We start from the raw sequence: 26,069 nt of genomic DNA on the forward strand, positions 1-26,069 counted from the left end.
ATGTTATGCATTTTATACCTGTACCAAGGATAAAAGTGCCTGGAACTAAACCATTCAAATTTAGCGGGAAAGGCGCCATGTTGAATACAAAGCAAAACATACGCGCGCTTTATTCAAGGGAACAGCGTACCGTAACCAATCACGTTCGTTAGCCTTGATAATTTTCCTGAAGAGACAGGCTTCATATTTTCGTACAATTTATGCGTAATGAATTTTGTACACGATTTTCTCCTAGAAACATAAATATGCAGCATTTATTCTGCTCTTCACGGTGCACGGCAAAGCGTGATCATATACTTTTGACACCGATTAACAATTTGATACGGCAATGACCTCAGGTTGTGTTAATGAGACCGCAGTAATTATAATTTCATCGACCAACCTCGTGGTATATCGTACGTGTCAGCTGTACATTACGATCGCCGACGTGCTGGCCGTTTAACGTAACATTTTCCTCGCGTCCTCGCGGTATGTATATCGATGTCTAATCGATGATAACAATAATAATAATGATGATTATGTGCAATAATTTCGCGCGAGTCCGAATAATCTGCCGTCGCGCCGTTGCAAAACACGGAGAAATTTGATTCGTGCCGTAAATGCAATGCGTATAATGGACATTGCCCGAGATCGATAAGGTAGCTTTCGCCCCGCGATCAGGATCAGCGATCAGGAACCGCATATTGCATGGAAAATGAGTGAAACAGTTCCTGCGAGCGACGTGCCCGAGAGCAACGGCACGATGGAGCAGCCTGCTTACAACGGGGAAGCGGAGGAACATACCGGTAAATAATGATTGATATAACCTACGTTTTCAGTCACGTAAACAAATAACGCGATTACCAAGCGGAAGAAACGCCAAGAAATTTTATATTCAGCTGAAAGCGTGATGAATAAGTCAAGAGGAGTAAACAGTTACGCAACGGCGATCGGCATCGTTACACGGCCCGTTTTATTTCTTTTCTACTAGCCAAATCACCGGTGAGCACAGAAGAGAAGGCACCGGACTCCGCGTGCGACAACGGTGTCAAGAAGAGCGCCACTGCCACCGGCAACAGCAGCAGTAACACGCCGAGTAAGGCGAAGAAGCGCAAGAAGGCACCCAGGGATGCGACAGCGCCAAAGCAGCCTCTCAGCGGTTATTTCCGGTACGACGAATTAAATGAAAGTATCAACGTACACGCAGATGCAGATGTTGCCTCTAATGCAGTTGCTTCTAACGATGTACAGGTTCTTGAACGATCGGAGGGAGAAGGTGCGCAGCGAGAATCCAAACCTGACGTTCACTGAGATCACGAAGCTCCTGGCTTCGGAGTGGAGTAAACTGCCGGCTGATCAGAAACAGGTTCGCAGAGTTTTGCAACGATGATTCTTAAAGTCTCGGAATTTCAACGGTGCCAATGAAATGGTAATCGCTTGCAGCAATATCTGGACGCAGCCGAGCAAGACAAGGAGCGCTACAATCGCGAGTTCAGTAGTTACAAGCAGACTGAGGCGTACCGTCTGTTCAACGAGAAGCAATCGGAGAGGCAAAACGAGAGCAAGAAGGAGAGAAACGGCACCGACGTGAATACAGAACAGAATGTAAGTGGTATTAGACCTTAAATCGCGGTGTGTGCATGAAACGGTGATATTAATGGAGATTCCTTGCTCTCAGGACGTTCAGCCTGACAAAGACAACGATTTCCCGGGTTTTGATATTCCTATTTTCACAGAAGAATTCTTGGATCATAATAAAGGTATGGAGTTGCAGTGACTAACAGCGTAATCATATAATCAACAAGATTAGACGTGCTAATTAAATGAAAATAAATTAAATAAAAATTAAGAAGAATTTATTGCACCCACGTAGCCTGCGAAGCCGAACTGAGACAATTGCGAAAAGCTACCTCCGACTACGAAGCTCAGAACGCGGTTCTCCAGCGGCACATCGACAGTTTGCACGGCGCCGTGAACCGCTTGGAGTCGGAAACCAATCAACTGCGGACGACCAATCAGACTCTGCAGCGTCACTTGGATTCCCTTCGTTCACAGCTGGCAGGCTGTTTTGCCACTATACCGCTTCCAGGTGAGTCCTTGGGCGAGATACACGCAAAGTGATCATCATCATTTCGACGACGTCTCATTTCTCCGTGCGTTTATTTTACAGGCACGCATGATGGTGCTACATTACAAAATATCGACAGCTACTTCGAAAGACTGGAGTCGCTATTGAGCGGCAACGTCGAGCAGAGCCTGCGTAACGTCGTTCGCAGTGCCGTGTCCCGTCTCGAGTTAATTGGATGACGATCGCCCCTGGGCAGTGCGAGCAGCACATCGTTGAAGCATCACCGTTCGAGGCACTCGCATCGAAAGTAGCGAAGACGAAAAAGAGTTAGGTGTGTTGTTGTTTCTGGCAGTTTGCTAATTTCATTCCCTCGTACCTCGACGGCGATAGTAGGACTGCCAATTATTTAAGTGTGTACTGCAGCTAATTATTATTATTATTCGTGGTACCTCTATATGTACATGTGACAATTTACACTTTATTTTATACAATTATCTTTCATCGGACCTTTCAACGTACGATGCGGAGCGAGATAATTTAATCTTCTGCTATGTACTTTAACTTGATGTAAAGACTTGAGTTAACTTATGACGTTTCCGTCGAGACATTTATATGCATATCGATTGAGTTCAAATAGCAGTTAAGTGATGCGGCAATTGGTTTAGAAATATATATAGAATCGAAATTGACGTCTAGAGTATTTAGTGCTTACTAATAAATTTTTATAGTCTTGTCACGAATTATTGTCCATACTTAGCATGTGCTTCTTCAGTTGGTTCCACATGAATCTAGAATTATAATTATAATTATAAATTATACTTCAATTATATTATATTATTTATATTTCAATTATACTTCATTTCTCATGAAAGCACGATATTTTTTTTTAGATTTTCAAAGATTTATAATTATCTTTACCTCAGAGACGCCGCGTTCGGTCGACGGTATTGCTCGGCGTGAAGTACGATAGTTTCAATCTGCGGGAACAAATTGATAATAATGCTTTTTCTTATTGGCAAAACAGATCGTATAAACTCGAACGTAAACTGCGTGTTTAGCGTCAGGTATTTTTGCACCGCAGTAGAAACGGCAGCCTGGAATTTCTCCCTGAAAATATAAAGCCTAGTTATACTTGTGCGATCTGAAATTCGTGGCTATTATTTATTTACCTAATCGATTGATCGTCTTCGTAATAAGGACTCTTAATTACGTCACTGATGAACTCGATAGTATGCAGCTTGTGTGGATGATGATCATGAACCTTCATGTAGCAGCCAAAGATGTTTGGAGAACAAATTTGAACGATGTGTACCGTGATATGTTTGGGATACACTCTTCCCTCGTTGAGCAAGGTTTTTATAAGCCAAGTGATCTACGAATGTATAATAAATTGTATATTTCCAATTATTATGGCATCTGCATAGAGATCATTGTGACTGCGTACCAGGTTGGAGTGTCTGTGCATGATATTGTCGGACGACGTGATATAAAAATTCGACATCAACGTTTCGAAGATCGAGCGCAGGAACTCGGACTTAGCCTCCTTGAAGCACTTCAACAGCGTGTCGGAGATCTTGAGACTGCAGCTGTTATTCGTCTCGGCTATCAAGATTGGCAGATATTGATCGAAAATATCTCTGATCATGGCTTGCAGCAATATATCGCCTTTAACGTTTAATTTTTCCAGGCCCAGCATTATCATGGAGAATATCCTTTTCCCCAAGTGCCTTATATACGTTTGCGTGGAGTTCTCGGGCACCAATATGACTTTGTTCACGAGTGTTCTTAACATGTCGTTTGGTTGATTCTGAGGAGCACGTAATCGTTTTAGAAATTAAGAATTTTAAATTTAATTTAAGAATTTTAATTTTGGATTTTAATAGCGGTCGCTCGATCACGTACTTTAGTGTACAACGTCGGCGACATGCAGAGAATCAATGTTCCGAGGCATCTGTAAGTCCAAAATGCGAGTTCCGAGTCTTTCAGTTCCTCTGTTATAGGTATCAGCACCCACTTCTCCAAATTCTTGAAGTACACCTTGCACCTTGCGTTATACTGAAGCTTCTCCTGTTCGGACTACGTGAAATCCTCCCGTTAAATTAGATTTCGGATACCAAAGTGCAGATTCAATTCATGAAACCAATACCTTTAAAGTGTTCTGCTTCTTCATGAACGATATCATGAATGTTAAAATAGGTTCATCACTATTTTTAAATTCCTGCAGATCACGGTCCGATACAAATATTTCCCTGATTTCACTGAGATCGACAATGTAACTCTGCAAACTCTTCATTTCCTCCTTGTTCGCACCGTAACCGACGATGGAGCATTTGATCCAGGCCTAAAACATGTATTTCGTGAATTGGTAAATTCATTAAATGCACGGCATAATAAACATAGTAAACACATGTATGCACAAACTTGAATAAGAATAATATCAAAGTTTGGAATTTCTTTTTTCAAGCTTTGCACAGCTTGTCCTTTCTCGAGGATTGACGCTAAATAATACTGAGTAATTCTGAAAAATAAGTATTATTATTATTACGTCATTGCCAACAAAACGATAATTTTCATTCCCGCTGAATCAACTTTACCTTATGTCCTTCACAAAAACCGACGCTGCAAAATGTTGAAACAGAGAAACAACTGAGTGCTTATACTTCTTAGCGGTAGCTGGATCTCTACCTGCTTCCAGCGTAAATATGACAGCTAGTTTCGAGATATCTTTGTAATTGTCACCAATAAGGACGGGATCGAAAACGAGTTGGCGAACTCTACAAGCAACAAAACACCACAGTGCATCTAACATTTTTCTGACCCCATCTATAAGCAAGTCTCGGTGAGTGTTCGAACTTCTGGCAGATCTGCAATTCCGTCTGGAATTCAGACATTAACTTCATGCCAAAGTACGAACCTGAATTGTCAGATGAAACTTGCAAACTAATACACTTCTCAAACACATTAGCGAGCATTCCCAGTAATGACGCGATTCTGTTCTTCGGACACTCCAAGAGGTAACGATCGATCCAACCGCCAATGAAGTGGTACTCTCCCAGGTCCATTTTCTGATTGCCGGATAAAATCGTGTTTAACGTATCAACGAAATTCATCATCATAGAACGAGAAGTCTCGTCTTTACGACAGCTTACTAGATTGATCTATTGGACGCAAAAAAATTAGCTTATGTTAAAATTCTTCCAAGACTTATGTAACGTTCTTCTCTGAACGTGGAACCTACCGTTTCTGTAAAATGATCGGCTATGGAAGCAAGAGATAGTCTTCTTTCATTGAACAGCAGAAGACACGCCAGTTTTCCTTTCCAGATTAGACTGCACCTTTTATTATATTCGTTGTTCAATTCATGCGTAGGTGGCAAGAGATCCAACATTGTTGTACACTAGAAAAAATGCATAATAGTATATACTATTAGTACCTTTTATAAAATAATTTATATAATAATTTATAATAATTGGTAGAAATTATACTCTACCACATTCGTAGTGTCTGCAGTAATGGCTAAAGTGATGAACAAGGATATGAAATTATAGAGGCCACTCTCGGAGAACTCGGTAACTTTGTTCTTCGAGAATTTCGTGTACACGCGTCCTTTAATTTGATTCCAATATTTCGGGTCCGTCTCGCCGTACTTCTTTAAAAACGTACCTGACGGATTAACGTGACATTTGTATTAGCACGATCGAACAGATGCACCGAACACTTTTGCATCGAACTTACCTATTAAATGCAAAAACATACTGTAGCTAGATTCCTTAGAGTACTCAAATTTGCCATAAATCCTATTATTAATTTGCTTCAGAATATCTGCAGCGGTTTTTCTAAAAAAAAAAAGGATCTTGTATCTTAACACACGACTATAAATTATAAATTAAATAATACATTATAAATTAAATAATAAATTTATGTAACTTGCTCGCGCACTTTTCAAGAGACAGGGCCCAGGGCCCAGAGACTTGTAGCAAGAACGGTTGGTTCAATCTTTTGTGGAAGCAGTCCCAGAGGAAAGATATGATCGGTACTCGTGGTTGCCACCAATTAATAACGAGATTGTGCAACAACGGTATTATGAGCTTGAGCTCGACATCAAGTTCGTCCCTCTCGCCATCCTTCCCACCTTTACATACGTACGCTTTTAGGATCTTCTCAATCTGCTCATAGTTGGATTTGATCTGCAAATGCACATATTTATTATGCGACTTGTGCAATCCGATTTCTACTGATGTAAGTTATTATTATTATATTACCCTCGACGAATTAGATTGCAGGTACGCGCCGTCATCGCTGTAACCGTACAACAGCGACAAGTGATATATTATCCAGATGCAGAAGAGTTCGGAATTTTTGCAATCTGGCAGAGAGGAATCTACGTTACTACGCCAAGACACCACTGGAGCGTGGTCTTTATTTAACACTCGGTCAATACAGCTATTTACATAATCCCAGAATGTCTAGAAACGTTAGACAGTTACTACAATAACATTAAATTTAACATTCAATCACATTTTTAATTACTGAACGGGGCTTACCTTGCCCTTCATCCTGTCCTGTAGATTGTCAGTAAGTAGTTGGAGCATGAGCCACAATTCCCGCGTGCATGTGCAGTTATAGGGTGTCTTCTGTGCGAGATCCGTAGCCCAGTTTAGGGATAACTGAACGCAAGAGGAAAATAATAAAATTAAATAATTCATAAAATAATGAAGAGGATTTATTAATTAATGAATTTACTAGCGACATAACGGAGTCATTCGAACTCATTTATATTACCCTTTCGAATACTTTCAAGGTAGAATATACGAGATCACTGACGACCATTCCAGCGGTATTTTCAAAGTCTTCCAGCTGCGTGTGCGTTTGGTATTGGTACCACATAGTCCTCGAGTATACCAACGTGACAAAGAGCCACCTTAATTCTATATGCATATGGTACAAATGGAATTCTGGCTGTTTGCACTGAAATAACAGCCTGTTAGTTTTATACAATTTTTATCCGATTGACCAAAAAGATATAGAGATAGTTTGCGTTACCTTATTGCCTATGTTGGAAGCAGCGTAATGCAGAGTTGCATCTGGGATGCTGCGCAGCATGCCAAGAAAGTGCTTGATGCAGTTAAATAAAGTATCTACATCTTTATTAATTTCGGGCATCACCGCTTCTAATGCACCGAGATCCCACCTGATGCTGCAATGTCAAACTAAAGTGATTTATTGTTGCAAGATTTGATATTGTAAAAGGTAAAGTTTCCCCATTTACCTGTTCATGTACGTACGAAAATATGATACAAATTCGCAGATCATTTTTCTTATGGAAAAGTGGTTTACATTGTCATTATTGCACAATCCAGGTGTCACAACTGGCTGCTGATATCTGTTCAATATTTTTAATTGCATTCTGTGTGAGAACAAATTATTCTATAATTAACTCAATAATTTCTTATTACAGGATAAAAAGTAGTGACAATTTTTCATTATTCAAAATCCACTCTTACCCCATGCAATTAATGAAATGTTTAAGGTCCAGCATGGCAACAGCTCCAGGCATGACACAGTCAAAAAGCCTGACTTCCACATGGGAAAAGGGATAGTCAGTTTGCGGGAAAAGCACGTTTTCCACCTCCTTGCTATGAAACAAACCATTTTTGTTCAATTGCCAATCATTGACGTTCACTTTACCGCCACAGTTGCAGGTAACGTCAAAATCCATCTGTAAACTTCTATCAAAATTTACCATTATAAAATACTCGTCCTGTAATGACACTGCGACATGTTGTAGCAAATAATGAATTTTTGGCGTTCTTACTTGCAGCAACAGCTGAAAAATCTGCGTTTCAATCGCGGCGCCGACGTAAATTACATTTACCAGCGATCTTAACTTTTGACTTCTGAACAACGTGAAAGAACACGTCCATACTACTTTCTCGGCTAGCAGACAACTTTCGCACATTTTGGCGGCATTTCGCGTGGCGCTGATTCTTCAAGAACATTGACCGATGTTACTGAGCGTTGGTACCATCTATTAGAAGATAGCGGTTTACCGGCTGTGTGTAATCCTCTGTGTAACGTCTTTTCCACAAGACGGAGCCCAGTTTTTCATACACTTGGCACACGGAACGTGCAGCTGCGTGCAGCTTGGAGAGACGAGATTCACGTGAGTGCGGTGTGTGTTTATCGATAAAAATTTCAAACAACTAAGGACTCACGGCTACCTTGTTTATATTTCTGACTCAGATTCGTGAAAGATAAAAGAAGAGAAATTAGCTGTCTGCGAGTCGCAAGGTCGTTTATATTAAATTGTACAGTTGTAATTGCCGCATAAAAGTTGTCTCCATCGCTCCGCTAATTATACACAGATTTTCGGTGAAATTGAGAAAAACATGAATACACATGAAAATACACAGGAGGAGGAAAATATGCAGAAAACAGAGGTAGATCCCTTAACCGGTGAGACGTCAGTTGCTCGGTGCGACAAATCGATGGAAGGTACAACACAATCGATGTTTAATCTCAACGTTTCGCCTGATCTTCGATCGAACAACGAAACCATAGGACCACACAATGAAATGGTATCAAATGAAACTGAGATGCACGCTGCATCGACTTCCTCAGCAGCTGGCATGGATGCTACGTTGAATGATGTTGCTGATCGTGCAAGTACCTTGTCAGTTTCTTTGAATCCTAAATCTGACGTAAACGATGCAAAACATGGTCAAGCTAAACACTTATCCACAAACAACAAAGGGAAAAATAGAATCACATCGGCTGAGAATAAACAGAATATACAGAATTTGGTTCAGGTTAGATATATATATATATATATATATGTATAAGAAGTTTTTTTCTTACTTTTTATAATTTGTACAAGTTTGTTTATAAAAGAATAATTTTTTAAATTCTTGTTTACTTACTTTATCAAGGTATAAATATACTGTGACTCTATTCTATATTTATTTTATTCATTATTCCAGTTTTCATAGATATTTTGATAAGAATTTATCTTTGCGTTAATGTAATCGTCTTTGTAAAGCTTCTGTAAAACTCCTGTCACAGATTTATGAAAATAATTATTTCAAACTTGTATCTTGTTTATTAGGTCAATACTGATAATGCAACAATGAAGAAAAATAAGAAAAATAGGAAGAGAAATAAGACGAAAGCAACAGAGGCAAATGAATCAAATATAGAGAATGTACTGAATAATTGTCATCAACACAAAGAAAATGGCAGGAAGGAAATAAAGAGAGATAATAAGACAAAAGAGAAGACAACGAAGAAAGTGAAAAAAGCATTTAAAAAAACGCCAGTCTTTTTGGATTACATACCTGTGCCAGAAATGGAGCAGGCTTTAAGCGAACAAACGCCCGATAACGTACAGTACATAAAAGGGAATCTTCGTGTGAATTCCGTTTGCCCTAAATTTGCTTATTTAAGAATGGAGGATATGGAGGAGCGCGATTTGTTGATCGTTGGTACGCGCCATAGAAACCGCGTGTTTCATGGTGACCTGGTTGTAGCTAGCATCAATCCCGAGAACGCGTGGTTTACGTATCCCGACGGGGCGGTACAAAAGACTGGTATGGTGGTTTCCATATTAGAAGCGTTGCATCCGAGAACAGCGGTCGGATATTTAAAAGAACAGAATTCGCTCATAATGTGTCATCCGAGGGATCGGAGAATACCGATGATTGACATCCTGCCCGAGTCACTACCGCCTCTGTATCTCGAGCAGCCAGGTGTCTACAAGAACACTATGTTTTATGTTAACATCGACTCGTGGGAGCACTCGTACGCGTCAGGGTAAACTTATTTTAATCTCGAAAGGATCAGTTAACTCTCGAGATGTAAAGCTTCATAATTTTTATATAATCGATTTTTTATTATTATATAAAGATTTTCCATTGGCATTTCTACATACAGGCGAGTTCTTTCGATCGTGGGTGAAGGTGGTGAAATAGAAGCGGAATTACGAGCAATAATACTTGAAAACAATCTAGACGTATCACCGTACCGAAAAGAGCTGTTGGAAGGGCTGCCGAATAGTGATATTTTAACGGACGATGACATAAAGGACAGGGAGGATTGGAGGAATGAATGCGTTTTCTCGATTGATCCTGCCACGGCCGTCGATATAGACGATCTACTTTCTTGTAAAGTGTTGGAAAATGGAAATTACGAGGTAATAGTTGTGATAATAAATTAAATTTTCAAGCCTGGTGACCACTTGTCAAGCTTATGATGATATGATACCAATAAACAGTTAACTTGATAAGCTGCCATCAAGCTGATCACTGATAACGGTACAAGTTTGTCCCTTTCCATTCTCTTTGAATGATTTTAATAGGCATTTACTGATTTTAGGTCGGCGTACATATATCGGACGTTACACATTACTTGAAATTTTCCTCCTTACTAGACGCAGAAGTTTCGAAACGAGCTACTTCCGTTTACACGCCGCACACAGTTTACCACATGCTACCAGAAGAGCTGTGTCGAATCTGTTCTTTACACGCCGGTAAAGATAGATTAACCTTTTCCGTAATCTGGGAGATGACACCGGATGCCGAGGTCGTGAGGCATCGCTTTGCGAAAACCGTAGTGCGATCGTGTTGCCAAATGTCGTACGACTCGGCGCAAACCATGATCGAGAGTCCAGGAGAAAAATCCTGGGCGGAAGATTCCCTCGACATAAGGGGAAATTATACGGCGTCGGCGTTGTGCGACGTAGTAAACAAATTATTTAAATTATCTAGTAAAATGCGCAGTAAACGATTTGCCGATGGGGCAGTGAGATTGGATCAACCGAAGTTACAAGTACGCTTGAACACCACGCCCAGCCGGGAACGTAGGATTCCGACAGCCGTAAATTATTACGTGCACGTGAACAAAGATAGCAATAGGTGCGATTTCCACTTTCATATATTTCCGTTATGACTTTACGCTTGCTTTTATCATATTATTTATATCAAATATATACACGGGAAAAAAATTACTTTTCAATTACTGAATAATTCCGTCTAATTATCCGAATGTGTGAATATCGTTTCAGTCTTGTAGAAGAATTTATGCTGTTAGCAAATATGACAACAGCCGCTCGACTGCATACCGCAATTCCCGAAACGGCTTTTCTACGTATTCATAGGGACCCATTTAAGTACCCTCTTAATTCGCTTCGTGAAATGTTACAAAAGTATGGCATTCATCTCGATATCGAGACAGCTGGAGCCTTACACGCCAGCATCCATCGTTATCAGCCAAATCTTTACTCTGATAACGATCCAATGAAATATGTTATGATGGTTATCATAACTCTGTGTTCAAAGACTATGAGAGTAAGATTTTAATGATGCTTTTTAACGTTTAGATTTCACTTGGAAATATTTTTTTCCTGCAAATAGAAAGCGCATACAATTCAATGATTCTGACAGTGTTGAAAATTTTTTTATGTTTAAGTGTGCAGAATATGTGTGCGCGTCTACCATTCCTTCGTTGTGTGGTACCAAACATTATGCACTGAATGTACCGCTTTACACACACTTTACCTCGCCTATTCGAAGGTATCCCGACTGTGTAGTTCACCGGTTACTCTCCGTAGTAATCGAAGATAAGCCCTTGCCAGAGAAATGGACAGCCGAATTATGTTCTAGGTACTTTATACATACCCTGATGGTATTACCATCAATAAATGCGCAGAACTTAATTTAATGCACTTTCATTTTGCCACAGGATTGCAGCGAATTGCAACGTGACGAAGTACAATGCAAAACTGGCACAAGAGCAAAGTACTGAAGTATTCTTTGCAGAGATGGTGGGTCTCGCCGGCGGTTTCGAAGCCTCAGCTATCGTGTCGAACGTGAAAGAAGACAATATAGACGTCATACTTTGTGATACTGGAATAAAATTAAAAATAGATCTCAAAGAAATAGCACACACTGCCACAATCACTTATTCCGTACATCGTGTATCATTAGTGCCAACTACAGTTATAAATTGGAAAGAACCTCCCGTCGAACAGGTATCGCTACGACATTTTTATCACCAATTCAATGATGCAGAAGTATATTTTATCGACATAATTATTAACGTACTGTGATTGATTTTTTTAGCTGATCGAATTGTTCAGTTTCATACACGTATGGGTGGAGAAAATTGATAAGACATTGCGTTTGAAGGCCACCTTATTACGTCCAGAATAGGTAATAGGAGATTCTATTTTTATTATTTTTATGACGCAACTAGGAGACCATTGTGTGTAGGTGACAGAATTATTATGTGACAAGGACTTTTAGTAATATTTATCATGCTTAGAATTTAACTCTGCGTATATACATCGAGGAATGTTATCAGATTTGGGAACAATTGTTGAATACAATTATTGAGAATATATAGAAAGAGAAACGATGAAATGTATTTAACTTGTAATTTTTATACAGTAACAAACAATTTTTTAATTATCGAACATTTTAAAATTTTTGTTATATATATATATATATGTATGTATGTATGTATGTATGTATGTATGTATGTATGTACGTATGTATGTATGTACGTATGTATGTATGTATATTGACTTTCTAATTATTGAAATTAAAATTTTATTCAATTAAAAAATTTCTAATTACGGAAAATTTTTTAAATAATGTATATACATGTGTATATGTATATGTATGTATATATTTGGTTAAAAGAAAGATCCATGCTGACTCCGTTAGAAAAAATCAAATCCAGAACTTTTAGAATTAATACAAAGTTTTACGTTACCAGAAGATCTGTGCGGGTTTTTTTTGACGGAGTTTAAACGCAAAACTTTGTATTAAGAATTAATAGGAAGGTTTGTGTTCGAATTTTGCTAAAAGGGTTATCATCAGCTTTCTGTTCAACCCAATATATATTTTTATATTATTATTTTATTAAAGTTTCTAATTTGTCATTATTATAATAGTTATTCATTAATATTTTATGATGTTAATTATTGTATATATTTTATCTCATCATTATTATTAGTAACAAGCTTTAATGAGAAACTCACTTAGGAAATGAATAATCAGCAGATAACATTTTTATATTCTCTTGATAATTGTATATTTCCTTGTATTTGTATAATTTTTAATAAATAATATGTCGCCTTTGAAGTTTTTGTAACACGGTTTTTTCAGTGCAAAATTAAAATATTTTTATATTCTATTCATATGTTTTATATTTATACATTAATAGATAATAAAATATCAGAAGCTTATTTGAGTGTGTTAAATGTGATATATTTTTAGTCAATTAATTCATTAGTTATCCAGATAAACACGAATTGTCATTACAGAAAATATAAGTAAGGATAATTTATAAATGTACAGTTTTTATCGTAGCATATTATTTCGTATAAAACATTAATTGGAGAATTAATTTTTATAGAAAAATATCCGATAAGAAATGATATTTCGAAAAGATATTGTACCAAGCATATCATACGAAAAATCATTCGTTATCACCTCGTCAAATGTGATGATTTAGATTATAATGTACAGATCAAATTTGTCTTTATATCATTTTATATTACTAGACAATATGTACTTTCATATTTTTTTTTCTACATTAACACTTAGACTGCCCTGCTAATTTCGAGCGCGAGCCCCACGGGGTCCAAAATTGCAACGCGTGCAACCGTATATCAGTTTAGATTACAATATTAATGTTGTTTCTTATATTAATACAATATTATACAAATGATATTTTATTTTATTTGCATTCAATGTCTCTATGAATATAGTTATAATAAAATCACTTTTACTTAAGTTATTAAAAAACGTCACTCATACATAGGTAACGGGGCTTCTGCAGAAACTCATGCGTCACCTATTTACGGATGACGCGGCAATTTAAGTGTTAATACGATATCTAAAGAATTTTCGAACTTTACAACGATCTGTACATTTATATCTCTATAGTATCATTTCCTTACTTCCGCATTTGCTTCTCTTTAATTCGATGGATATTTGTTCTTTGGAGCTATTACGTATGCCAATAATTTTTGTCAATACTTTAAATCAAACAGAATTGAAAAATAATGCTTATGATAATTACAACAACACGGACATAATTTCATAAAAATTCGAAGGAACTAATATTCCACGAACTTGTCGGATCGGTTATTTTGTGCGATGGTTTTTTTTTAATAGAATGAACATTTTTAACTCAGTAGTTACCAAGTTAAAGATAACGCGCTACTAATTCGCGTTATTGGATCGGGATACCATATATAGATTGAGATACGCATGATGTTAAATGTTGCGAAGCACCGAAGTGAAAAGCGATACGTTGGATAACAGTCTTTTTGATTTATTCAGTATCGCTTACATCAATAAATTATAATATTAAAAATAAGACCATGACTCTAATATAAATTATCAATCATCGCATTTGTTAAAGAATGTACACGAAGCTAATCCTAATTCACCTTTCGCCGCAGTATTATGCTTATGCTTATTGGTGTCGTTAGCTCGATCTTTGCGATTGATGCTGCTGCGTTTGCGATTTATTGCGATGCTCGTAATTTACAAGCCTTTGCCCCACGAGATATTTGTCATTCTTAATATGCTCGTACAACTTTTTAAACTGGCGTATCTGAAAGCAGATCGCTACGCAAACCAAATTTACTAGTAGAAGGAAGGGATATAGACGTCTGGCGATAAGGATCTGCGTCTGCAAATTAGTCACGAGGAGTGGAACTATCCCATAGGCCACGGCGTAGGGAACTGCGAGGGCGAGACCGAAACAACAGATAACAGGGGCCGCTAGTTCCGTAATAACGAATTTCAAATCCATCTCCCTGATTCCGTCATTGTACGCGCGCTCGATGGCAAGACGTATACGCCAATCGGGCCCCATCATCGTCACGGCAGTAGCAATCTTCGTGTATAACACGCCCAGGGCCCAATCTTGCCAGATGAATAGAATGGGATTTTGCTCCAATGGGACGCGCAACGGAACCACCACTACTAACTCGAGAAGAAGACCGAAGAGGAGCGGTATGACACCGACAAGCAACACAAATGCCACTGAAGCTTTTACGCCTAGGATCGCCCAGTGTTTAATTCGATCTACGATGGCTCTTCGGCCACGGGGCAACCAGGAGAACGCCAGTGCCAAGCCCCGTGCCGCGGCCCAACACACGTACGTCCCACATGCCACCGTGTATACCTCGTGTACTCTTCCGGAAAGAGGGCCCACGGTCTCGCCGCCGTCTAAAGTGAAACAATGAAGGCAACATAAGAAGTAATGAAACTTAATTAATAATTATAATTTTAATTATTAAATATAAAATAAAAATGAATAATACAAATCGTCGGGAAAAAGTAGGAGGTTTCGTAAAGTTTATTTAAAAAAAATAATTTTGACTTACCGGATCCAGGTAACGTGGGTGGGAGGACAGGTGGTGATGGAGCGGGTGCTCCCACCATCCATAACGCCATTACCCTACGTCCGAGCCATACGGGTAGAGTCATAGCAACCAAGCTGGCGATCACGAGGGACACGCAAACGCAGAAAAGAAGACCAACCAATCTTGCGGGAAACCAACGCGGTCTGACGTACGGTTGAAATCCCGTGGGTCCTTCCCGCTGCAACAGCGCTTGATGCGCGGCGCCCAGGTCCGGATGTTGAGGCTCTTCGATAATTGCCGGTCCCGGATCGTCCGCCTGATCACGCAGGAGATACGACTGCAGGTCTAGCATCCACGCTACTACGCGGCACCACGCTCTCACGAGGGCTTTCAGCCACGTGCGCGTGTGCGACTGTTCCAGTAACGCGGGAAGGATAACTTGTAGCAGCAGCAGTTCCAATGAAAGTTCGCTGACCTACGTTCCAAAAATTATCGCACATTTAATTGTCGTAAAATTGAGAGACGTAGAAGCAAAAGAATCGCCAGCTTTCTCTTACCTGAGCTTCGCTCTGCACGGTTACGGTGTAAGGTAGAAATCCAGGCCAAGCCCACCTCAGAATTTTCACCGGTAGCCACAGCATCAGCAGAATCGCCGTGCCGAATATGATCGCGGACGCGACCAGTCGCCGCACGTGCCGGAATATGGGAAGATGTATCATCTCTTGTATCGGGGAGAAATCAGGATCGTTCAGATTTCGCAGGAACCAGAGAACTCCGGGCCGCAGGACCTCCCGTAAGAGAAGGATGAACGAGGCGAAATAATAAATGTAGACCATTCCCACCAGCCAGTGAATAAACATGGATGTGCCAGGTGCTAGCCTGAATGAAGATTCTCTATCTCTGAGCGTGGCGTCAAACATCGCCAGTGAGCAAATGTCCAGCCACCAGCCGCAGACTAATGGAAGTACGCCGATCTCCACGACGGAGAGCAAAGAAACCTTGACGATAACATAGCAGAGTCCTAGTATTCGTTGAGAACGCTGGAAACCTAACAGAGCGGTGAGAGTATGGAGGACCACCAAGCAGACCCCGATGACGCAGTAACCGCACAACGTAGTCACCAGGCCTTCGAAGTGCGACGCTGCTGCGTGCTCTTGTAGTCCTAGTCCAGCTATCGCGAAATGACCGATATGATATGGGCAAAACGCAAATACCTGAGGAAAAAAAATATACACAACAAATGAGAAATGAAAGAAATTAATTAATTAAATTTAATTAATTGCTTTTATGTGCAAGAGAAACATTTAATTGATTGGAGAACAGACTCACCATAATGAACAGGGTGTTTAGGGATACAACCCAGAAGACATGTTCAAGAAAGACAAGAGACCCATCTAACCCCAGGAGACGTTCCCACGTGAGCTCCTCGGCGGGTCTATCCCACTCCATGGGATTCCAATTGGCCTCTTCGGCTTCACCCTGCGCCTGTCCTACAATATGTGCTTGCACCGCGTGACCTCTCCCCCAGCGCTCTCCAGCCGCGACATTCGCTTGTGCACCATCTGCGCCAAGTTCGTCTCGGAATGGAAGAGGTGGCGCGAGGACGGCTGGCGCCTGTACGTCTCGCATTAAATCCTCAGCTTCGCCAATTCTAGGATTATTGGCCAGGTTTTCTGCCGCTTCTCGATAGATTGGACGTTCATCTACACGCAGTCGGGTAAATAAAAGACTTGTTAGATACTTCGTAGACTGTAAGCTGACTGCAATAACTTATTATAGTCCACAGTGCCATCACTATCAAAGGAATCGTAAGAAATGTTGTTCAGTGTGCAAAATACCTTCGTTATGTAGATCTCCTTGCGGAACAGGCGGGTCAACGACGAAAGGAGGTATGTTATTGTTATCCTGAACCTCTTGAGGTATGACACGTTGCTCTTGAGGTTGCTGCGGTTGTTGTGCGTTAGCTTGTGGCGGATTGTCGACTGGTGGCAACTGCACATTGTCCCTTTCGAGCCAGTCCGGGCCTCCCGCATGCAAGATCTGCTCGCGCAGCCACACCAGACCGATGAACGCGAACAACGTGCAAGTGACCACGAAACAGCCATGGAACACATCCGATGATATATTTTCGGTGGAGAACACATCCATCGGTAACGACATAATCTGCAAAAACACAGGATCATTACTGAATGTATCAATTTCATTCATGTGCCCTCGTATGTAAGCCAGCTCGTTATGTATCTCTTCTACTTACTCGGACTAAATCGAGTGGGCCACTGAACAGCGCTCTATACGTGCGACACGCGGTTAAGGGAACGACGCCCAGCCACGCAATTGCTACCAATGTGTAGTGCAGCCAGTACTTCACAGCAGTGACTATGCTCGAGAATAAACCACCTACGACATCTCTTAATGGTAAACGACGCGGCATGTCTGGACTATATATAGGTGTGAACGAAAAGCGGTAGCCGCAGAGTTCGCAGTACTCCTTGCGCGAATAGCGCATCCACTGTACCAGACACTCCTGATGTATCCATTTGATGCTACCCGTGCAGATGCACGGGTGGAACAGAGGTCTGTCCACAACGCCCTCCGATCGACAAACCCTGCAGATGTCCGCACCTAACATGTCCTCCGTCATGTTTGGTATTTTTAAGGGTACTCGTATCACAAGTGAGAAGTCAGAAGTAACTTTTTATTGCTGAAAACACAACAGAACGTTTAACACTCATGAATGACACACGGATCGCACAGCTGAAAGTGTAACAAGCCATAAAGATTCGCTCTTTATTCGAAACTTAGAACAGTCGAGTCATGGGATAAATGCGCTTGGACGATGACGTCCAAACTTGTACTGCATTTTTGCCCGTGTTTGTACAAGCGAGAAAATAAGGCAGATCGATCGAGAGTCGACCAACGAGACGAGTGGCCTATGCTGTCGCGTTATTTTGAATAGTGTCTGTCTGTGATGTGTGATTAAGGGTTAAGTAATACGACATAATTGCGCATTTACGTTCGCCAATCTCACGCAAAGCGAAACAGTCGCGCGATCTCGATCAGGTCGGACCTGGCGGATGCGCGTGTCTGCAGTAACGCGCACGTTTGTAACGCACAACGCTAGCAGTTGAGAGGTACATCCGACATCAGGAAGCTACGCGCTCGCAATTTGTCAGATCGTTTCGGTGAAAAAAATATGATCCGTTGGCAAAACACATTGCGTTGCGTGATACGCAACATCGACGCTCCGCACAGGGGATTTCCGCTTCGCGATGATAACGTAACGGTAAACGACACGTCACTACACTCGATACTCACGTATGTCCGCGATAAGATACATTAAATTGAAAATTATATTATGCAAAATATCGAAAAATGTCTACTGCTACTGCCAAATCCCTTCTACCTCGTCGCGTTGACATGTTTCAAGCAGTTTCCAAGGATCTGCAGAAGTGACGAGCGATCTCTGAGTTGATCGTGGAGGTCTCATGCGGTGGACACGTGAAGTTATAATATATACGCGATTCAAGTAGATACGTATCCATACGCGACTCATGCCGCTCATGCGTGTTCGAGATCTCGATCCGAGAACTGTGTGGCCAATCAACTTGTAGCTTGTATGGAAAACTTTTTTCACTCTACTTGTTGCACTAGTTCAGAAGTGCGGCGAAAAAGAACAAACCTATTGGAAGATTTTACGAACGCACCATGCATCAATCTAAGGTACGATCCACTTGGCACTACAAATACTTTAGAATATTTCTATTTTTTTCTTCTTTCAAATAAAAAGAAGAAAGGAAAGTGTTTTGAATCATGTGAAACATCAAGTGGACCGCAGAAAATATATGAATTGATATATATATATATATGAATCAGAATGAATAAAACAGGGAATGCCCGGCTTTTTACATTTATCACATTTTATTTTCTAAGGTTACCTGACAATCTAGCGTGAAATCGTGGCATTGTGTCCCAATTCAGGACGGTCATTTCTAAGATATCAAATGAAAGAAAACAAACAGCAAGAAGACGACCTAATATACGCTTTACATTGTTTTTATCTAGAATTTGTTTTTATCAGAGATCTGTCGAGATTCTTTTGATCCGCGGATTTCACATGTCAAAGTGACGTTCGATAGTAAATTGTTTCTGCCGAAGAATGTATTGCGTGAGATCATGAAATTCTACGAGGTAACTGATTTTCACGTATTTTTCTACATAACTATTAATTTCACGAGGTGACATGTGTTGCGCGATTATAAACTGACCAGCATATGTAATCGATAATAATCTCGATCTTTCGTCCACCAGAATCCCGATTGTGTGCCTTTGGAGGAGCTGCAGTTAAATATCAAGAATGATGGAGTGGTTATGGTGATACGTGCACTTGTACGTTTATTCCTTAAACCATGAGAACGTGAAAATTTAATTCAATGTTAACATGCTCCAAATTAGTTGTATTGTGCTAAAATTATTGGATTAGTGCAAGGATAATTGTGGTTACAAGTTAATTAAATCTTTTGTAACATTAAATTATCTTTATGTGTTACCCAAATTTTAGAATGCAAAGTGGGCAGACAAGCGCATCTTAGTACGTTACGAAGCACCAGAGATATACAAGAGCGATGGGTCGGAAATTGAGGGTGCTCGAGAACGTTGGTTGGAGATTGCCGGCTATATCATTGAAGATCTAAGCTGGCTACTTGAGCTTCCATTTTATCGGTATGATGTAACAATTGTTAGAATTAGTTTTCGTAACGTTAATGCTTCGTGTAATTTTCATAACTACATGGCTCTGATTTTTATAGATTCTGGTCCAACGTTGTATACAATACTTCTATCATAGATACGCTCGTATCTTTTTTACAAGAGGCCCCACCTTTCTATGCGCTAGAGAGTTTTCCTAATATTCCAGAGATGCTTAAAGTATTAGAAGATCTGTGTCGTAACGTGCTTATGGTCTTTGCTCGTCTCGTCACGAACAAAGAAAGCTCAACGGAATACATGAGCTTACCATTTTTTGGCAGTTTATTGTACGATAATTATATATTCACAATACCTATCATATTTGATTTGTGCCAGCTATACGGTAGAGAAAATGCCAAAGTTACAAAGAAAGTTGTACATAACATATTTAGTGCACAGTCGATGTACAATGATGATCTGAAAAAATCTGTACCATGTCTTATAAAGGTAACGTATTGAATTTTATAATAATTAAAATAATAATATAAATATAAAAAATTTATTTTAATATTTTTGCATCTTGCTCAATGAAAATAAACTGCAGTTTTGATATTATTGCCAAATTTGATTTCACGAGTATATTTTTTATACAATTGATTGTAGTCACATGTAAATAGTATCAGTCAAACTTAAGGGATGTACTAGAATCGTCAGGGAAGAATTCTTTTAAACCTGTAACTTATAATGTGTTTATTGTGTTTGACCAAAAGTTAAATAAAGACTTGCAACCCGCAAACTTGCAGGCTTACAGTCCTCGCAAGATTTAATCAGTCGGTACTCTTGCTAATGTAGGCCCTTGAAAATGTCGAACGACGATTTGGTGGCTGTTTGAACGATGCATCCGAGGCAGTAGCGCTTCCAGAGAGAAGTGACGGTTTCGTCGAAATGACGTTATGTAACTTAGAAGACCTGATACTTTATACTTTAGATGTATCATCGACTCTCGCTGTATTATTAAGGTGCTACTCTCCAGTGGTCGCTACATTTCACAGGGATGACTTCATGAACAAGTGAGTGAGTCTGTCATTAATATTAAATTAACATCAAATTAACGAAAGCTGAATTTTATAGAAAATTTTTAGATTTATCTTTATTATATTACATTAATCTAAATTTCTTTTAAATTAACAATATATATATATATATATATCCAAGTCTAAATATGTATACACACTTTATCGAAGCATTATTTCATTGCTACTACATTGTTTCTGTTTTTGTTAGAATAATTTCATTTTATGGAAGTACAATACCAGAAATGTACAAGAAATTAGATAAGTTAGCATATAATGATGATAGCATGCCAAAGTACATGGAATTGAAGCACCGTCTGGACGTAACCAGAGTAGAACTGTTGAATCTTTATCGAATTATTGTATATGAGCCTATATTAAATATTCAGGAAAAGATGTAAGTGTAAACAGCATTTTGTGATGTAAGAAAAAGAAAGCAATTGTACGGGTGCCTTAAGCTACAATATATGACTTATTGATGTTACACTTATAGAAACACAATAACAGAGAGTGAGATCAGAGAGTACATAGACGCGTATTTAGATTTACTGATGAACGCTATATCGGAAAAGGAATTTATTATGGATTATCATCAATTTTACCCGATTAACTGTGATCTCGAAACTATATCTAAACTTTATCCCGAAATGTATCCTTTTGTAAGAAATTGTTACGTGATTTAAAATGTGTTCTTAAGGAACATTTGCTCTTTTTGTTGCGCTCAAATATTTCTTACATATTATTAGTGATACCATAAAACGCGAATACATCCTGCAATTGCTGTCAACGTCAATTGGGAACGACAAGATATCGACTAGTGCATTTTACAATAACGTAAATGTAAGTAACAGTCTTGCAAACATGTAAGAATAGCTTAGAAAAAAACCTTCGCTGTTAAAAAATTGTACTATTATTTCTTCATGTAGGAGTTTGTTGCTGGATCTAGCGGCATGCAAAATAATCAACAAGAACATTCCAGTGACGCGAATTGCACGAACAATAAGGTGAAATCTGCTTCAACCAATTCTAATGAAGTAATGTCTCTCATTTCTCAAGTAAAAGAAATTTTATGCGATTATGGAGAAGGTTTCATACAGGTAAAAATTCCTTCGTTTATTAACTTTATTAAATTGATTTAACTGAGTTAATTAATTAATTAATTAATTAACATTAGAGTTAATTAAAATATTTTATATTGTTAACTGTTACTGGTGCTGAACTTGCCAAAGAACAACAAAAATAATGACGATAACTTTGATCTTTCAGCAATGTCTAACTTACTATAACAATGATGTTGCATCTGTAATAGATGCTGTTATAGAGAACAAGTTACCACCTGAGCTAAAAGAAATTGATAGAACGTTACCGTACATACCACCGGATACAATGGTAATGAAACAATCTTTCTGCTATAGTTTCTCCAAAGGATAACAAAAATGAGTTTAACTTAATTTATTATATTTCTAGGAACAGTCAGCTGCTACGGATTTGGCTGTTAGTGATGCAATGTCAGTTTTTAATAATGAATTTGATATACCAACACTTGATGATACGAGGATCTATAGAAGGAAAAAGTAAATTTGCGAAAATACACACACAGATATGTTAAAGAATTTTAACACTGACTTCGTCATCGCAATACATTTTTCTTTTTTCTAGAAAAAATAAGTACGGAAATGCAAATGAAATATTGAACGATAAATCTGAAATTAATGAATCCCGGAGTATTTATGACAAGTACAGTATTATTGATGATTACGATGATGAATACGACGACACGTACGACAGCCATAACATTGGTGGTAATGCCCAGGACGATTCTACGGAAGTAGGTGTTCGGCCTTTCACCATTCCACGGGTTAGTTCGAATATCTTACCTATTCTTCTATTCTAATTTTATCGACATGATTTTATCTTCAATTTATTTCCCGCGCGACAAATTATATTTCCAGATCCTTCGTGCGAACGATAAGAATAATACTAGCTCCGAGGATGACGTCGAGGTTGAGGAGGAAAAACCAGTCCAAAATAATGACCATTTCATACAAAATCCGGCAGAATTGCGTGCAAAGGCCGAACAGCGAAGGCAGTCGACGAGGAGAAACGGAAACACGCCTGACGTAGTTGGTACGTTTCATGCTTATATAGATTTTTTTTAAATCGTTCACAATTTCAGGCTGTTAAAATAATATAGAATGATAAATACTTTTGCTCTCGCTTGACAAGCGTAAAAAATTGCTACTGTAAATCATAAATATATATATAGTATTTCGATAATTCAGGGAAGTATTTATTATTTAGTGTTGCAATTTTGCATTATAAATGTTTTCGTTTCAGGAAAAACCAGAGGTAAAGGACAGGACAAAAGTGTCCTGACCAACCGGCACAAGAAGAACGTGCACAAAGATACGCACGGCAATCACAATCGCCGTATGGGCTCACAGATAAAAAAGAGGCAGGGCATGATACCGTCTTAGGGTCCGCACTTTTTCACGAACGCGGAAATTCCGTAGTGTACATACATACCGTGATGTATTATAAGCCTACAGTTTATTGTTTAATAATTGTCCCACTTCGCAAATAAAAGAGGCACTCGCGCAACAAATTTCTCCTCATTTCTATTCGTTCGTTCGACTTCTCGACTCTCATGAAGAGTCTCCAATATGCATATTTTTATTTTTGAAATTCTTGCTTCAGGTAGTTTAGCTAGTTAGTTATCCTTCACTATGGTTAGCGCCCTCAATCTATTGAGTTCAGCCGTTACAGCTCGCTGATACTCGTCTTCAGGTACTTGCGTCGCGTTCAAAGTGGATTCGAAGGAATGTTGTATGGGCATCAGTTGCGTGTACAACTGCGTCGCGTGCCCGTAATAATTTAATTGTATCATAATCACAGCGTGAATGCTCGGATTGATGTAATCCAGTCTCTTCTCAAGGAATGCAGGTAACTCGGTGAGCAACTGTGCGTGCACGGTTTTCAGCTCTCTCGCCGCTACTTCCTCCGTTCTCCGTTCTCTCTCCAGCTTCGCGATGTGACTCGCCGTTCTGTCTTTCTTCTCTTGCAACTTCTTCACGCGATTGTGCGAGTACTTCCATGCGGCTACTAGATCTTCGCGCTTCATTACCGCTGCGGCGATAGCGGCAAATTCATTCCTAAACTTCTTCAGAGGCTCCACGAACATCCTGTGGCACAAGCTGGTCATCTCCTGAACGTTCTTCCCCACCTGATAGTGCAAAATAAATCAAAATGTTCAAAGTATATTCTCTTAAGAAGAAACGAGAGCTTAATGTCAATCTTACTTGCGTGGCGACGGAAAAATAGTCTTCTACTATCTTCCTGTATTCGTCATTACTCTGTACCACTCCGCAACCGATCAGGTTCATACTCAATCGTTGATCAGCTCTGTCCAAATTTACCAAAGCCCCCGTGTACTTCTTCATCTCCTTGGTTAACTTTCTTATCGCGCTCTCCACACTTGGAACCCAAAACAGACGGTACAATATTTATAAAAACCTTTAAATATCCGTATGTATTTAGGATGCAATACGCACTAGATGAGTCTTTGAACAACGAGATCCAATTCTTGATCCTCTTGATGGGATAAAAGCGGAGATGCAGCGGTTGGTCTCTGGGTCAAGTAGTTCTTCTTTAAAGGATTCCTGTTCGTAGAATAAGGTACTTATATAAGTAGTCCAATTGATACTGACTGATTCAAAATGTTTAGCGTAACTTGCACATGAATTAATAACAGATTTACTTACCACGTCATATTCGATGTTGATTAAAAAATATTATCGAAGCATTCGCTCGTATCGGGAATGATTAAACGCAGATAACAAGTTCGTAAAATAACATTATCTATCTCAATCCGTCTGCTTAATTTAATTACCACAAACGAGATTCGCGAGCACTTAAACGCAGTTACATTTAAAATTTTGTTATATTTATCATGAAAAAAAATTAAATATTAATTTCAAAAAGCTTCTACCAGCGTGTTAATTAAATAAGTTGTTCTGCCTACGAGCACGTAACTTGAAATACACGTAAATATCGCGCATGTCCATTTAAATTCGATTTTTCAAAATAAAGCGTACGTACGATTATCTTGCAGTAACATGTTTCATATTAGTGAGAGAGAAATTGATAAAAGTTTATTGACACAACTTGATACAATTCTGTCGAAACTTGATACAGGTTACATAATGTTAAAATGCACGATTTAGCTATAACTAATAGCGTTTTCTACTGGAAAATCATACTCGAGACGACCTTAATTTCAGGACGAACCACGAATACCGATCTATAGGTCTCTTCTTTTTAGCTGCACTGCTGACTAGTGCAATACGTTAAAGTGAGACAAGTATATTTTTTCTCACTCTAACTTATTGCACCAGTTCAGCAGTGCAGCTAAAAAGAACAGACCTTATGAGAGTGCCAAAATCATGAACTGTAGTCGAGAAACCACAGATCATATTATACCCTAGATCGCCAACTGCGTCCCTTTAAGTGAAAAAGCATGTATTCACATGCGCAGAATAGGGACTAAAGGATGCGCAGTGAATAGATTAGTCCTTATTCTGCGCATCCGAACGTTACATGTCATTAGCAACACTTTTACATAGGAGTCAGCAGTCTAGTGTATAATATAAATGACTATGCTAAAAGCTGTGAAATATTTGACAGATTTAAGGGGATACTGAAGCTGCTAGTGAACTTCTTCGCGATGGTGCTGCCATCGTACAATATTTGCACAATAAAATGCTTTTTACAAAAATTTGGCAATTTGTACGCACAAAATTGCACCCATGCCCTCTCGGAATAAAATAAAGGAATATAACGAAGCTTTTAAAAGTGCCTTTAGAAGCGTAATAAAAAAGAAATTTAT

General features: G+C 39.1%; 6 protein-coding genes across 13 annotated transcripts; 3 read left to right on the plus strand and 3 right to left on the minus strand.

Moving 5' to 3' along the window:
* Window positions 1-184: 184 nt before the first annotated feature.
* LOC105275188 (high mobility group protein 20A) lies at window positions 185-2,783 on the plus strand. The gene is made up of 7 exons (XM_011331859.3): window positions 185-785; window positions 971-1,148; window positions 1,231-1,345; window positions 1,423-1,584; window positions 1,658-1,739; window positions 1,853-2,068; window positions 2,150-2,783. The coding sequence occupies exons 1-7, from the start codon at window positions 695-697 to the stop codon at window positions 2,284-2,286; spliced, it is 981 nt and encodes a 326-aa protein (XP_011330161.1). The 5' UTR covers window positions 185-694; the 3' UTR covers window positions 2,287-2,783.
* On the minus strand, window positions 2,466-7,999 carry LOC105275187 (protein MMS22-like). Of its 3 annotated transcripts, none has more exons than XM_011331856.3 (20): window positions 7,863-7,999; window positions 7,552-7,776; window positions 7,317-7,454; window positions 7,091-7,244; window positions 6,830-7,015; window positions 6,592-6,714; window positions 6,310-6,513; window positions 5,987-6,234; window positions 5,783-5,883; window positions 5,538-5,710; window positions 5,286-5,444; window positions 4,962-5,205; window positions 4,642-4,870; window positions 4,469-4,565; window positions 4,194-4,388; window positions 3,950-4,123; window positions 3,492-3,854; window positions 3,217-3,419; window positions 2,966-3,154; window positions 2,781-2,835 (listed from the first exon to the last, which is right to left on the minus strand). In XM_011331856.3, the coding sequence occupies exons 2-20, from the start codon at window positions 7,764-7,766 to the stop codon at window positions 2,781-2,783; spliced, it is 3,450 nt and encodes a 1,149-aa protein (XP_011330158.2). In that variant the 5' UTR covers window positions 7,767-7,776; window positions 7,863-7,999. The 3 variants fall into 3 exon arrangements, with proteins under 3 accessions (XP_026825782.1, XP_011330158.2, XP_011330159.2); XM_011331857.3 differs by having other exon boundaries at window positions 7,552-7,773; window positions 7,863-7,957; XM_026969981.1 differs by lacking the exon at window positions 7,863-7,999 and having other exon boundaries at window positions 2,466-2,835; window positions 7,552-7,766.
* Window positions 8,000-8,118: 119 nt separating this feature from the next.
* LOC105275186 (DIS3-like exonuclease 2) lies at window positions 8,119-12,466 on the plus strand. Of its 2 annotated transcripts, none has more exons than XM_020030308.2 (9): window positions 8,119-8,219; window positions 8,291-8,856; window positions 9,153-9,856; window positions 9,977-10,235; window positions 10,418-10,956; window positions 11,106-11,388; window positions 11,510-11,703; window positions 11,783-12,071; window positions 12,163-12,466. In XM_020030308.2, exons 2-9 carry the CDS (start codon window positions 8,437-8,439, stop codon window positions 12,250-12,252), a joined length of 2,778 nt encoding a protein of 925 aa, XP_019885867.2. In that variant the 5' UTR covers window positions 8,119-8,219; window positions 8,291-8,436; the 3' UTR covers window positions 12,253-12,466. The 2 variants fall into 2 exon arrangements, with proteins under 2 accessions (XP_019885867.2, XP_011330157.2); XM_011331855.3 differs by having other exon boundaries at window positions 8,122-8,210.
* Window positions 12,467-13,123: 657 nt separating this feature from the next.
* Window positions 13,124-18,929, minus strand: LOC105275189 (E3 ubiquitin-protein ligase MARCH6). Of its 3 annotated transcripts, none has more exons than XM_011331863.3 (7): window positions 18,832-18,929; window positions 17,683-18,129; window positions 17,267-17,591; window positions 16,758-17,131; window positions 15,986-16,642; window positions 15,450-15,903; window positions 13,124-15,291 (listed from the first exon to the last, which is right to left on the minus strand). In XM_011331863.3, exons 2-7 carry the CDS (start codon window positions 18,067-18,069, stop codon window positions 14,543-14,545), a joined length of 2,946 nt encoding a protein of 981 aa, XP_011330165.1. In that variant the 5' UTR covers window positions 18,070-18,129; window positions 18,832-18,929; the 3' UTR covers window positions 13,124-14,542. The 3 variants fall into 3 exon arrangements, with proteins under 3 accessions (XP_011330165.1, XP_011330163.1, XP_011330164.1); XM_011331861.3 differs by having other exon boundaries at window positions 18,744-18,871; XM_011331862.3 differs by lacking the exon at window positions 18,832-18,929 and adding an exon at window positions 18,442-18,810.
* Window positions 18,930-19,284: 355 nt separating this feature from the next.
* LOC105275191 (activating signal cointegrator 1 complex subunit 2) lies at window positions 19,285-23,785 on the plus strand. Its single transcript, XM_011331864.3, has 14 exons — window positions 19,285-19,616; window positions 19,737-19,814; window positions 19,987-20,147; window positions 20,234-20,618; window positions 20,964-21,181; window positions 21,396-21,581; window positions 21,678-21,833; window positions 21,931-22,024; window positions 22,111-22,281; window positions 22,451-22,573; window positions 22,652-22,758; window positions 22,844-23,042; window positions 23,137-23,311; window positions 23,522-23,785. Exons 1-14 carry the CDS (start codon window positions 19,602-19,604, stop codon window positions 23,659-23,661), a joined length of 2,208 nt encoding a protein of 735 aa, XP_011330166.1. The 5' UTR covers window positions 19,285-19,601; the 3' UTR covers window positions 23,662-23,785.
* An 87-nt stretch (window positions 23,786-23,872) lies between these two features.
* Window positions 23,873-25,576, minus strand: LOC105275192 (bridging integrator 3). Of its 3 annotated transcripts, none has more exons than XM_011331869.2 (4): window positions 25,283-25,576; window positions 24,736-24,812; window positions 24,484-24,658; window positions 23,873-24,407 (listed from the first exon to the last, which is right to left on the minus strand). In XM_011331869.2, exons 3-4 carry the CDS (start codon window positions 24,622-24,624, stop codon window positions 23,895-23,897), a joined length of 654 nt encoding a protein of 217 aa, XP_011330171.1. In that variant the 5' UTR covers window positions 24,625-24,658; window positions 24,736-24,812; window positions 25,283-25,576; the 3' UTR covers window positions 23,873-23,894. The 3 variants fall into 3 exon arrangements, with proteins under 3 accessions (XP_011330171.1, XP_011330168.1, XP_011330169.1); XM_011331866.2 differs by having other exon boundaries at window positions 24,736-24,843; window positions 24,946-25,576; XM_011331867.2 differs by having other exon boundaries at window positions 24,736-24,862; window positions 24,946-25,576.
* Between the last annotated feature and the right edge of the window lie 493 nt (window positions 25,577-26,069).

Source organism: Ooceraea biroi, chromosome 5 (assembly GCF_003672135.1).
Source record: "Ooceraea biroi isolate clonal line C1 chromosome 5, Obir_v5.4, whole genome shotgun sequence".
Lineage (NCBI taxonomy): Eukaryota > Metazoa > Arthropoda > Insecta > Hymenoptera > Formicidae > Ooceraea > Ooceraea biroi.

Bases quoted from the DNA above. Each gene is read 5' to 3' on its own strand.
- LOC105275188 (XM_011331859.3), top strand. From the start codon at position 695: ATGAGTGAAACAGTTCCTGCGAGCGACGTGCCCGAGAGCAACGGCACG. The intron at 1,346-1,422 runs GTTCGCAGAGTT...AATCGCTTGCAG, and splicing joins TGCCGGCTGATCAGAAACAG to CAATATCTGGACGCAGCCGA. The intron at 2,069-2,149 runs GTGAGTCCTTGG...TTTATTTTACAG, and splicing joins TGCCACTATACCGCTTCCAG to GCACGCATGATGGTGCTACA.
- LOC105275187 (XM_026969981.1), bottom strand. From the start codon at position 7,766: ATGGATTTTGACGTTACCTGCAACTGTGGCGGTAAAGTGAACGTCAAT. The intron at 5,206-5,285 runs GTAGGTTCCACG...TGCGTCCAATAG, and splicing joins CCGATCATTTTACAGAAACG to ATCAATCTAGTAAGCTGTCG. The intron at 4,124-4,193 runs GTATTGGTTTCA...GATTTCACGTAG, and splicing joins AGAAGCAGAACACTTTAAAG to TCCGAACAGGAGAAGCTTCA.
- LOC105275186 (XM_020030308.2), top strand. From the start codon at position 8,437: ATGAATACACATGAAAATACACAGGAGGAGGAAAATATGCAGAAAACA. The intron at 8,857-9,152 runs GTTAGATATATA...CTTGTTTATTAG, and splicing joins ATATACAGAATTTGGTTCAG to GTCAATACTGATAATGCAAC. The intron at 9,857-9,976 runs GTAAACTTATTT...TTCTACATACAG, and splicing joins GAGCACTCGTACGCGTCAGG to GCGAGTTCTTTCGATCGTGG.
- LOC105275189 (XM_011331863.3), bottom strand. From the start codon at position 18,069: ATGACGGAGGACATGTTAGGTGCGGACATCTGCAGGGTTTGTCGATCG. The intron at 17,132-17,266 runs GTATTTTGCACA...GACTGCGTGTAG, and splicing joins AGGAGATCTACATAACGAAG to ATGAACGTCCAATCTATCGA. The intron at 16,643-16,757 runs GTGAGTCTGTTC...TTTTTTCCTCAG, and splicing joins TAAACACCCTGTTCATTATG to GTATTTGCGTTTTGCCCATA.
- LOC105275191 (XM_011331864.3), top strand. The intron at 21,834-21,930 runs GTATCCTTTTGT...ACATATTATTAG, and splicing joins TCTAAACTTTATCCCGAAAT to TGATACCATAAAACGCGAAT. The intron at 23,043-23,136 runs GTTAGTTCGAAT...TTATATTTCCAG, and splicing joins GGCCTTTCACCATTCCACGG to ATCCTTCGTGCGAACGATAA.
- LOC105275192 (XM_011331866.2), bottom strand. The intron at 24,659-24,735 runs GTGCGTATTGCA...TTGGGTTCCAAG, and splicing joins GTTGTTCAAAGACTCATCTA to TGTGGAGAGCGCGATAAGAA. The intron at 24,408-24,483 runs GTAAGATTGACA...TTGCACTATCAG, and splicing joins ATTTTTCCGTCGCCACGCAA to GTGGGGAAGAACGTTCAGGA.